At 41.3% G+C, this 12,143-nt stretch overlaps 1 protein-coding gene across 1 annotated transcript in view; it reads left to right on the plus strand.

Moving 5' to 3' along the window:
- TMEM132D (transmembrane protein 132D) overlaps window positions 1-12,143 on the plus strand; it is an 892,244-nt gene that overhangs the window by 617,294 nt on the left and 262,807 nt on the right. Inside the window, exon 4 of the mRNA XM_055405442.2 lies at window positions 7,240-7,423. Coding sequence (XP_055261417.2) covers window positions 7,240-7,423 — 184 coding nt within the window. The remainder of the gene's footprint in view (window positions 1-7,239; window positions 7,424-12,143) is intronic.

Below are 12,143 nucleotides of genomic sequence, written 5' to 3' on the forward strand. Positions count from 1 at the left end.
ACCAACTGGGAGTAAATAGCAGCTATGTATTGGAATACTGTGAGGATAGCAAGAGGTAAGACATAAAATGCCCTTAAAACAGCTCACATTCAAAATACTCAGTGAGTGGTAATCATTCCATCACTTTGGGAAAAGAAGCATGTCCATCCAGAAGAAGATTTTCTTTTTGCTTGAAAGTGATACCCTTCTTTGACCTTGGGTTGTGCTGGGGTAGTTCCATTTGATCCTGGAGGATGTGGTCATTGACTGTCTGAGCTGACCCAGAACCTTGTTTTCTGAAAGGGTGTTTTCTTTTCCTTAAATCTGGGGAAGCCTCAGGCTATGGCGGAGCTTCTCTGGTGGTTCAGAGGTAAAGAAATCACGTTCCCATGCAGGAGACATGGGTTTGATCCCTGGGGAAGGAAAATACTCTGGAGAAGGAAATGGCAACACACTCTAGTATTCTTGCCTGGGAAATCCCAGGGACAAAGGTGCCTGGCAGACTACAGTCCATGGGGTTGCAAAGAGTTAGACACAACTTAGCAACTGAACAACAGCAGGCTATGTCAACAGCCATGTGTCTTTATTTAAAGGTGAAAAACACTTAGATTTTTATTAAAGTATAGTTGATTTACAATATGTTGGTATCAGGTGTATGGCATAGCAATTCAATGTTTTTGCAAATTAGATTCCAGTATAGGTTATTACAAGATAGTGGATATCAGCCCCTGTGCCACACACTGGGTCCTTATTGCTTATAGAAAAGGCTTACATCTGGGGACTTGCCTGGTGATCCAATGGTGAAGAATCCACCTGCCAATGCAGGGGACATGGATTCGATCCCTGGTCGATGAAGATTCCACATGCTGAGGGGCAACTAAACCCACGCACCAGAACTACTGGGCCCATGTACTAGAACCCAAGCTCTGCAACCAGAGAAGGCTCTGCAACCAGCGAAGCCTCTGCAATGAGGAGTCTGTGCATTGCAACAAAGAGTAGCCCCCACTCACCGCAACCAGAGAAAGCCCCAAGTGTGACAACGAAGAACAAACACAGTCAAAAATAAATAAATAAATAACACTTTTTAAAAGTTAAGAAATTAAAGACTGAGATTTTGAACCCAATGCACCAAGTGGCCCAGGTAGGGGGAAGCTGTGGGCAAATAAGAAGAGTTCCTCAAATCAAGGATATATTATTCAACTTCTCTCTGAGAGAGATCTACTAAGAGATGCCTCCAAGCCAGCAGAGGTGGAACCAGTCAGTAGGGATCTGAGGAGTCCCTGAGAGGGCGCATTCCCCTGCCCCTCTTTCTGTCTGTGTGCAAAGGACAGCTGCAAGCAAGACAGGGCAGGAAGGTGGCGCTTGGCTTCCTGTGCTGCTAGGAGCCACACCAGTGGAAGAATCTAAACCTGCAGGCGGCTCCATGCCTACAGTGCTCTGAGGCCCGTATGTGATCCAGAAGAGCCTCTCCATGGGTGACTGCACTGGTTTCCATGCAAACTCTGCTCAGACTCAACAGCAATACTGCCTTCCAGATGGAGTTCACACATAAAGCGTTGCCCATCCCTGTTGCTAATTATTTAACTCGGTCTCTGCAGGGAGGGAGCTTCCCTGGTGGCGGTAAAGACTCTGTCTACAAGGCAGGAGCCCTGGGTTTGATCCCTGAATCAGGAGGATTCCCCTGAAGAAGGGAATGGCTATCCACTCCGGTTTTTTTGCTTGGAGAATTGCAGGGACAGAGGAACCTGGCAAGCTACAGTTCATGATTTCGCAGAAAGTCGGACACGACTGAGCAGCTAACACTGAGGGAAGGAGAATGGTTGGGGCTGGGCCTAGGGCCGCTGAAAGTGGCATATGAATGCTTTCCGCTGCTCCAGATCCCCAGGCACCCTTGGCTGGAGCTGTGTTCTTTTTCTTCCTCATTCTCACACTGATGGACATCGGAAACCCTGAATGTTTCTTCTTCTTGGTTCATCTGTGTCTTCACGGATTTTCCTGACCATATTTCCCAAATCTGCTCAGCTAGGACATTCCATTTCAAATACCATTATATACAAAATATTTTGAAGAGTGTGCATATCCATACAATTAAATTTTAAAACTTCTAACATAGTTGCTCATGATCTGATGGCATAATAGCATGACCTAGATAAAAGGCAAGAGAGAAAGATGGAACCAAGGATGGAAGGAAGAAAGGGAAGGGAGAGAGAGAAGGAGGAGGAAGGGGAGGGGAAGGGGTGGAGGAGGAGAAGAAAGAAAGAAGGAGAGAAGGAAAAAGAAAGGGAAATGACAAAAAAAGGAGAAGAGAAAAGAAAAAAACAAAATCTGTGCCTCGCCCCACTCAGAAACAGTCAGAACTCGTAGTGTTGCCTGGTCATTAGTTTGTTTGTGAAGTTCTCCGCACATATTTCTAATCCCTGAGTGAAGTGGAGAAACACTGCATATTATATATGCACATATTTCATAGGCTTCTACTTCACAGTACTTTGTCTGTCTCCTGTAACACAGCAGATACCAGGCATTGTCCTCTGCACTCTGGGAACATGCTAAGGATGACTAGTCTTTTCAGAGTATTTCAGGCTAAAACCCAGACACTCCAACTGCAAAGGTACAGTCCTTAGCTTCCCAGTTAAACATGAAGAAGTGATAAATATTGCCAAATATGGAAGAGTTCTGGAAACTCTCAAGTGCTAAATATTTACAAAAAGTTATTAAAATTCAAATTTCCAGGGACTTGCTAAGACACACAAGAAGAGTTCTTCCAAAGCTAGAACACCATATGCAGAATTTACAGAGGAAACTGTCAGGAACCTGGTGCACATCCTAGTGCATCAGAAATACTGAGAAGCTCCTTCATGCTAAGGAATCATTCAAGAAAAACACACAGTTTCAGAATACATGACCTTCCTAGAGTTTGCTCTAGCTGCCAGGTTAAGAGTTTCCAACCTAGGTTGTTTTCATCAGCAAATCAAATAGAGGAAAGTTAGCTCAAAAGAAACTGTTTGCTTTACTCTTTGGCCAGGCAAGGGACCTAAGGACAATGAGAAAATCAGACTTGAGAGGAGAACCATGCAAGATTACTGAAGGAGTTAAATTAGAAGAAGCAAATAGAGCACTTTAAACATTATTGTTATTCTGACCAGTGTGGAATGGTACCTCATTGTAGTTTTGATCTGCATTTCTCTAATAATTAGTGATATTGAACATCTTTGCCTGTGCTGCTTGGCCATCCGTATGTCTTCTTTGGAGAATGGATAAAGATGTGGTACATATATACAATGGAATATTACTCAGTCATGAAAAAGAATGAAATTGGGTCATTTCATTCTAGATAGACCTAGAGTCGGTCATGAAGAATGAAGCAAGTCCAAAAGAGAAAAATATTTAGTGCACATATGTAGAATCTAGAAAAATGGCACAGATGAATCTATTTGCAGAGCAGGAATAGAAATGCAGACCTAGAGAATGGATGGATGAACATGGAGTTGGGGGAAAGGGGCTTGGATGAATTAGGAGATTGAGATTGATATATATGCACTACCATGTATAAAACAGATGGCTAACTATATACTACCATATAGTACAAGGAGCTCAGCTTGGTGCTCTGTGGTGACTTAGATGGGTAAGATGAGGAGGGTGGTGGGAGGGAAATCCAAGAAGGAGGGAGGTGTGTATACTTATAGCTGATACAGCAGAAACTAAAACAGCATTGTAAAGCAACTATATCCCAACAAGTAAAAAAAATATATATCTATATCTGATGTTATATATATATATATCTGATGTTATTTTAGATGGGTCTTGCAGAATGGGAAGAATTTGACTAAATGGGGAGATTTATAAAGGTATTTCTGATAAAATGAACTCTGTGAGTAGAATGTGGGGATGTGACAGTAAGAAAAGTCCCATATTCCAGTGGAATCTGAAACTGTTCAGTTTTGTTGAGGTTAGGGCACCTGGAAGAGTGGGAAAAAAAGAGAGAGAACAGTGTAAAGTATGGAGTAGGGTCACGATACTGCATACAAGGAATTACTACTCTGAAGGAATTCCCACGCGCCTCCACTGTGGACTTGAGTTTCTGAATTCAACTTTTACCAGTTCTGCTCTGTGAATTTCCCCTTCCTTGTGACTAAACATAGAAGGCAAGGCTCAGAACAGCCGAAAGAAGGATTATCCCATTTCATGAATGGGAGAGGAATCCTGGAATGCTTGCGAATTCCAAATATAAAAACCAAGATGCACGCTAGTATCACTTTCCCAAGTTTCCTGTGCTTGTGGAGACTGTCGTTCAGAGTTCCAAAAAGGCAATGGCATGTTAGGAAAAGAAAGCTACACAGGGTATCAATCCACAGTGGCTGACACAATTTGTTTCTAGTTCTTATCACAGCCAATTTTTCTTAAAGAGTTCAATGTCTTTCTTTCAGAAGCCAAGATAGTGATTCTTGCAGGATTTAAAAACCAGGTGCTATTCTCTTTTGTAAATAAGTTCATTGGTAGCATTTATTTTTAGATTCCACATGTAACTGATACATATTTGTCTTTCTCTGACTTACTTCACTTAGTATGATCATCTCCAGGTCTATCCATATTGCTGCCATGGCATTGTTTTGTTCTTTTTTATGGCTGTGTATATGCACCACGTATCCATTCATCTGCCAGTGATGAATGGGCATTTATGTTGTTTCCATGTCTTGTCTCTAGTGCATAGGTGCATAGGGCTGCTATGAACACTGGAGTGCTTGTATCTTTTCGAATTATGGATTTGTAACTGATTCACTTTGCTGTACACCTGAAACTAACACAACATTGTCCATCAAGGATGCTCCAATAATAACTAGAAAATTTAAATAAAGAAAAAATTAACTAATTAAATAAAAACCAGTGCCATTTTGTTCTCACCAGCTGCCCACAGTTCACTGCAGCTACTCCTTTTCCATGTGAGGGGACACTGCTCATGCAGGAAGTTTACCTCTGTGACTGGTGCTCTCTCTTTGGGAAGATCTTCTCATCTTCCTTCTCTTTCTTGCCCTCTCCCTCCCCGTGTTCCAAATTCCCCACCGTTTATCTCCGAGCTTCTTATTGATGCATTTGCATGGGTCTGATGGTATGATAAATGTTTTAATAGCTTTTTCATATCTTAAAGGCCAATTCTTGCCCTCTTAAATGTCAAGGTCAGTGATCATTTTTGCAATTACATGAAATTCCAATCTCTAGAGACAGATCTGATAGGTGGAAGTGGCTTTGGTCACATAGGGTTAAAAAGCATCTCTCCTTGCTGCCTCCTTGGTAAACCTTCACCTGTATTTCTTCACATCTTCCCTCGGGGAGTGGCTGGTACCACATCTGCGTCTTTTTCACCTGTCACTTAGAAAAGTGGACATTTTATAAAAGCTGACTGTAAAAAAGAAGAAGAGTTAGCCAGTGAATTAAACTAACCAAAATAGCTGAAAAAAATCATTCTGATATTCTGACTTGGATTCATTTTCAGATACGTGTTTACAGAAAACCCAAGACGTCTGAAAACTAATCATTGTCATAATCACTCCTGTTGCCAGGTAACATCTGGCTACTTCTCCTTGCTCATCCGTATGGGTCCCATAGCCCTGGTCTTCTGTTCATGGCTCATCTGTGATTCTCTGCACTTCTTTCTCATTCCCACCGGAAATAAAAAGCCACATCACCCGCAAACACCTTTAAAATTCTGTGCATCCAACTTGAAGGGACTGTGACTTTGGAAAATCCAATATAGGCAGCAAAGAGATTTCTGGGAGTGGGAGAAAGAATCCTGTCCTCCTAGATGGAGCTCGGGGAAGAAAGATTTAGGAAATGCAATAAGCACTTCATGCAGTCATCCACAAACACCTGTTCTCGGGACTCTGAGCAGCTCACAAGAAACAAGGATTGGGAAGCTTAAGCAATGGTGTCTAAGGCCAGGCCAAGGCTGTGAATCTTCTTAAAGGCTGTTCTTTTGGAAATTGAATATCTTTTTTTTTCCTTTCTTTTTTCATTGGTATATAGTTGATTTACAATGTTGTATTAGTTTCAGGTGTACAACAAAGTAATTAAGTTATACATATATATGTATCTATTCTTTTCAGGTTATTTTCCATTATAGATTATTACATGATATTGAATATAGTTCCCTGTTCTAGACAGTAAATCCACGTTGCTTATCTATCATAAATATAGTAGTGTGTACCTGTTAATCTCAGTCTCCTAATTTATCTCTCCTCCCTCCCCTACCCCTTCCCCTTTGGTAACTTTAAGTTTGTTTTTTATGTCTATGAGTCTATTTCTGTTTTGTAAACAAGTTCATTTATATCTATCTTTAGATTTCACATATAAATGATATCATATGATATTTGTCTTTGACATATTTCACTTAGTATAATAATCTCTAGGTCCATCCACATTGCTGCAAATAGCCTTTATTTCATTTTTTATGACTGAGTAATTTTCTATTGCAACCATGAAATTAAAAGATGCTTACTCCTTTGAAGGAAAGTTATGACCAACCTAGATAGTATATTAAAAAGCAGAGACATTACTTTACCGACAATGATCCGTCTAGTCAAGGCTATGGTTTTTCCCATGGTCATGTATGGATGTGAGAGTTGGACTGTGAAGAAAGCTGATCGCCGAAGAATTGATGCTTTTGAACTGTGGTGCTGGAGAAGACTCTTGAGAGTCCCTTGGACTGCAAGGAGATCCAACCAGTCCATTCTAAAGGAGATCAATCCTGGGTGTTCATTGGAAGGACTGATGCTGGGGCTGAGACTGCAATACTTTGGCCACCTCATGCGACGAGTTGACTCACTGGAAAAGACTCTGATGCTGGGAAAGGTTGGGGGCGGGAGAAGAAGGGGATGACAGAGAATAAGATGGCTGGATGGCATCACCGACTCTGTGGACATGAGTTTGAGTGAACTCCGAGAGTTGGTGAGGGACAGGGAGGCCTGGTGTGCTGTGATTCATGGGGTCGCAGAGAGTCGGACACGACTGAGCGACTGAACTGAACTGAACTGAATTTTCTATTATATATAAATATATGTATAATGCACGTGTATATATCGTATAGATTGTATATATGCATATATCACATCTTCTTTGTCCATTCATCTGTCCATGGTCATCTGAGATTGCTTTTCCGACAAACTCTTTGAAAGGTAGTACACGTGCACATGGAAATTGTCTATTGCCTGCCAGGCATGCCCACCCAGTCCTCAACATTGTTCTCTCCTCCTCTGTCCTTCTGTCCAGTGCAAATGGTGCCTCCTATGAAGTCATGCAGATCGACGTAGAAATCGAAGAACCCAGTGACCTGCCGGCCACACAGCTTGTCACATGGCAGGTGGAATATCCAGGAGACATCACGTCTGACCTGGGTGTCTCCAAGATCTACGTGAGTCAGAAAGACTTGATCGGAATCATCCCACTGGCCATGGTAAGAAAGTCCCTGCCCTGGGCTGTTAATACAGACCTCAGGGAAAGGCAAAGCATCACACCGTGACCTAAACACACTGGGAAAATGTCAGTGAGCCCAGAATCAACGTCAGGGAAAACTGACAAAGCTACTGCAAATTACTGATTCTAAATACATACTTATATATATATATCTTTAAGATATTATTTAGAAAATAATCAAAATCCAAGCATTAGATTTGGGTCTTCCACTGTAAGAAAAATATTGATGATTTTATCAAGGCGTTTGTATGATACACTGGAGACTAGTCAAGGATCTTAAACACGTATGCCTGCAGAGACCAAACAGATCTAGCATCTGAGTGAAAGGTAACAAGTGACTTGACAAATACCTACCCAGTGAAAAGGCCTAGCCAACAGAAAAGCCATGCAGGAAATTCAAGGAAAGCCATGCAGGAAAGCCAAGGAAAAGTCTGAATTCTTAAGGCCTACTGACTTTTCAACAGAAAACATCCGTATAGTTTTAGTGTGAACCATCAACTCCTTATTAGAACTAACGTTATTTTAAATCAAGCTTGTCTAGGAAAGGGTTAGGTATAATCCATTCACAGGCCGTCTATTTGTAACCTGTAAAAGATTTAGGTCTCTAAGTCAGTCTGTGTGTTTCCTAGGATTTGTGGAACAGAGATGGGTTTTCATCCTTAGAAGGACCCGCCCCCTGGTTGCTATGTAATGGACCACATTGCCTGTGAGAAGACTAACCACCCAGGTTGACCTCAACAAACACACCAATGCCTTATCTAGCCTCACCTTTTCACCCTCACCCAGGGTCTCTCTACAAAGGAATAATATGTTTTCCTAATGTGAGTTTTCACAGTGCAAATGCTTGGGATTGAGAGTCTGCTGAGAGTACTTTGAGCTTCCTCATGTTACAAAAGTACTTTTACTGTTGGAAGTGAAGGATTGCTTGACCTATCCACTGACAGCCTCCTGTCTCCCCCTCACCATCTATTAGGAATTATTGACAAGCGTTATTTTGGGGCCATGAAAGGATGTCAGGAATCAATCTTTCAATACAAGGTAACATGGACAGTTGCCTAGTGACACTAAGTTGGTCATTATACTGTTCATTAGGCGGTGTAAAGGTGTTGGGGTCCTTCAGTTGATAAGGGCTCTTATTAACTATTTCTTTTATTACATTTTAAAGGCGCCAAATCTCCCCTGGTTCATTATTTCATATGTGACAGCAGCACTCCTTCGTTTAGGCTATCAGTGGTTCTATTACTGGCAATGGCAAGACCATTTGTCTTGAATAAGTAATTATTTGAATTTGTTCCCCTTTTCAGCACCTTTAGTCTGATGAGCTTTTAGCCATACACTGCACAGCATCTGTTGCTTGGCTCAGCATCAGACAGTCTGCTTGGTTTCCTGAGTTCAGCGTTTCTTCTGCCTAGACTGTCAGCCTGTTTTAAACCCCACTGTTCTTCACAACCTACATGAATCCATGCTCACATGAATCCACTTTCTGTCCTCTACTGGTCTCTGAAACTGTTCTCACCTTACATCACCCTTTCTGGCTACGATACCTGTAATTGTAGAAGTGTGTGTAATGGCAGAGCTAGAAGAATCTCAGTTTTTATCAGTTAGGAATTGTGTTTGGCTGAAAACAAGCCCTAACCTTAACCCCAAACCTAGCCCTCCCCACTCACTCCACTTTACCCTGACCAGTAGTCACTTTAATACAAGTATGTTTTTCTTTCATGTAAAATAACTCCTAAGGTTTGTAGTGCAGGGCTGGTACATTGCCCCATGCTATCTGAGACTCAGTCTTCATCTTTATTTCTGCTTCAACTCTCGAAGGCATACATTCTATCCTTATGGTTACCTTATGGTCCAAAATGGCTGCTAGGATGCCAGCCAGCATATCCATATTCTGCCAGCCAGAAAAAAGGAAGAGATATAGAATTGGATCCATTCCTTTTCCCTTTCAAGAAGTCTTCATAAGAAGCCAATGTAATATTTCTGTGTGTATCCAATGAACAAGAACTTGGTATTATGGGTATATTTAGTTGGAAGACTACTTTTTAGCATGATACATTTGCTCAGGTTCTGTTACAAGGAAACAACACAAGATTAAATATTGCAAGGCAATGAGCAGCATTTGAAACAATCCTTCTCCATTTCCAGATGAGGAAACTGAGACTCGGAGAGGTTCCTCATCCTGGTACCCATCTTTATCAGCCTCCTGGGAGGCAAAATAAAGTTTGCGTATATCTGAGTCTCCCCTCACCAGCTCTTGTTCTTCAGTTGCTGAACCGTGTCTGACTCTTTGCAACCCTATGGACGGAACCCTGGGGTTCTCCAGGCAAGAACACTGGAGTGAGTTGCCATTATTAGCTATGCAACCATGCTTAATTTCACACTGGCTCAGTTTCCTCATCTACAAGGGGTGAAAGAGATCATACTCATAAGGCTGATGTAAGAGACGGTGATAATTCAAGAGGGCCTGGAAGAGTGCCCAGTGAAGTCAAGCATACAATAAATGTTTGTATTACAATCACTTAGTTATTAAATGCAAAAGATAAATAATTCCCTAGCAATTATGTTGTAAAGTCTATCAGGAAAGGGAGTGTTCCCAGTCCCCGTGTTTCCCAAGATAAGAAGAGTGCTAGGCAGTGTGTAGATGCTCAGTGATTTTTTTTTTAAACAGTTACACTCCATTTACAGTTATTACAGAGTATCGGCTATATTCCCCATGTTGTAACAGTAAGTTTTTGAGCCTCCCTTACAGCCAATACTTCATACCTCCCTCTCTCTTACCCCTATATGGCCTCTCCCAACTGGTAACCTCGGTGCTTCTCTAGATCTGTGAGTCTGCTTCTTTTTTGTTATATTCACTAGTCTGTTGTATTGTTTCAGATTCCACATATAAATGATATCATACAATATACGTCTTTCTCTGTCTGACTTATTTCACTTAGCGTAATGCCTTCCAAGTTCTTCCATGTTGCTGCAAATGGCAAAATGCTGTTCCATGTTACCTTGTATTGAAAGATTGATTCCTGACATCCTTTCATAGCCCCAAAATAATGCTTGTCAATAATTCCTAATAGATGGTGAGGGGGAGACAGGAGGCTGTCAGTGGATAGGTCAAGCAATCCTTCACTTCCAACAGTAAAAGTACTTTTGTAACATGAGGAAGCTCAAAGTACTCTCAGCAGACTCTCAATCCCAAGCATTTGCACTGTGAAAACTCACATATTCTTTTTGTTTATATACACCACAGCTTCTTTATCTACACATCTGGGGTTGGACACTTAGGTTGTTTCCATGTCTTGGCTCTTGTGAATAATGCTGCTTTGAAAATTGGGGGATGCTCTCTAATTCTTGAATGGAAGTGAATGTATTGCATTAAAATTGCATTAAAACATATGTGGTCTGAGGAGTTTTCTGCTAGTACCCTCTGAGCATCTTCCTCTGGAACTTAAAGTCTTCATGGTCCTGGCTCCCCAGTCTTTGGTATTTGGAGTGTTTTGAGTCCCTTTTCCAGAGAAAGTTGCAACATTTCACCTTTGACTTGATTGGAAAAAAACTTTACTTGTTTTTAGGGGAGTTGTCATTAAATAGACCTTTCGCTGTACATTTTCATTTTTGCTTTATTTTTCTTCATTATGTTTGTTGAGAGGTATTTGAAATCTGATATCATTCTTTTTACTCATTTGTACTCCATATTCTTTTTTATTGAAGTTTGTTTGATTGACAATGTGGTGCCAATCTCTGCTGTACAGCAAAGTGACTCGGTTATATACACACAGACATTCTTTTTATATTCTTTTCCATTATAGTTTGTGACAGGATATTGAATACAGTTCCCTGTGCTGTACATTAGAACCTTATTGTTTATCCATTCTAAATGCAATACTTTGCATCTACCAATCCCAAAGTCCCAGTCCACCCCTCTTCCTCCCCTACATCCCCCTTGGCAACCCCAAGTCTGTTCTCTATGTCTGAGTCTGTTTCTGTTTTATAGATAGGTTCATTTGTGCCAGATCCAGCAATCTCACTCCTGGAGATATAACCAGAGAAAACTATAATTCAAAAAGATACACGTTCACAGCAGCACTATTCACAACAGCCAGGACATGGAAACAACCTAAATGTCCATCCACAGATGAGTGCATAAAGAAGAAGTGATACATGCATATAATGGAATGCTACTCGGCCATAAAGAAGAATGAAATGATACCATTTGCAGCAACATGGATGCACACAGTGATTATCATACTAAGTCAAGTAAGCCAGAAAGGCAAAGACAGATACCATATAATATCACTTACATGTGTCACCTTTTTTTGAGATGTTAGAGACAGAAGGAAGGCCAGCTCACCTGGACCATAATGAGTCCATGAGGAGAGAATATTTTTGATTTGAGCTCAAGGTCACAAGGAGGCTTGTAAGCTAGAGTACAGAGGTGGATATTTCAATGTGAGAGGGAGTCTCTGAAAGGCTGCTGTGCTGATGAATGTTTTTAGAAAGCAGTCTGGCTATATGTAGAGAATGGATTTGGGAGAGCAAGGGGACATCAGAGAGGACTACTTTGGCTGCTGTAAAATAACCGTGACTTAAGAAATGTGGCGTTTGCTTGTCCCCACCTCTCCCATGTGAATGTGAGCAGCATTACCAGGTGGCCCCAAGGAGTAGGACATAGCATCCTTCTGTACGTTTGCCAAGTGACTCCAAAG

Source organism: Moschus berezovskii, chromosome 19 (assembly GCF_049115385.1).
Source record: "Moschus berezovskii isolate FMDL1 chromosome 19, NW_MosBer_1.0, whole genome shotgun sequence".
Taxonomy (NCBI): Eukaryota; Metazoa; Chordata; class Mammalia; order Artiodactyla; family Moschidae; genus Moschus; species Moschus berezovskii.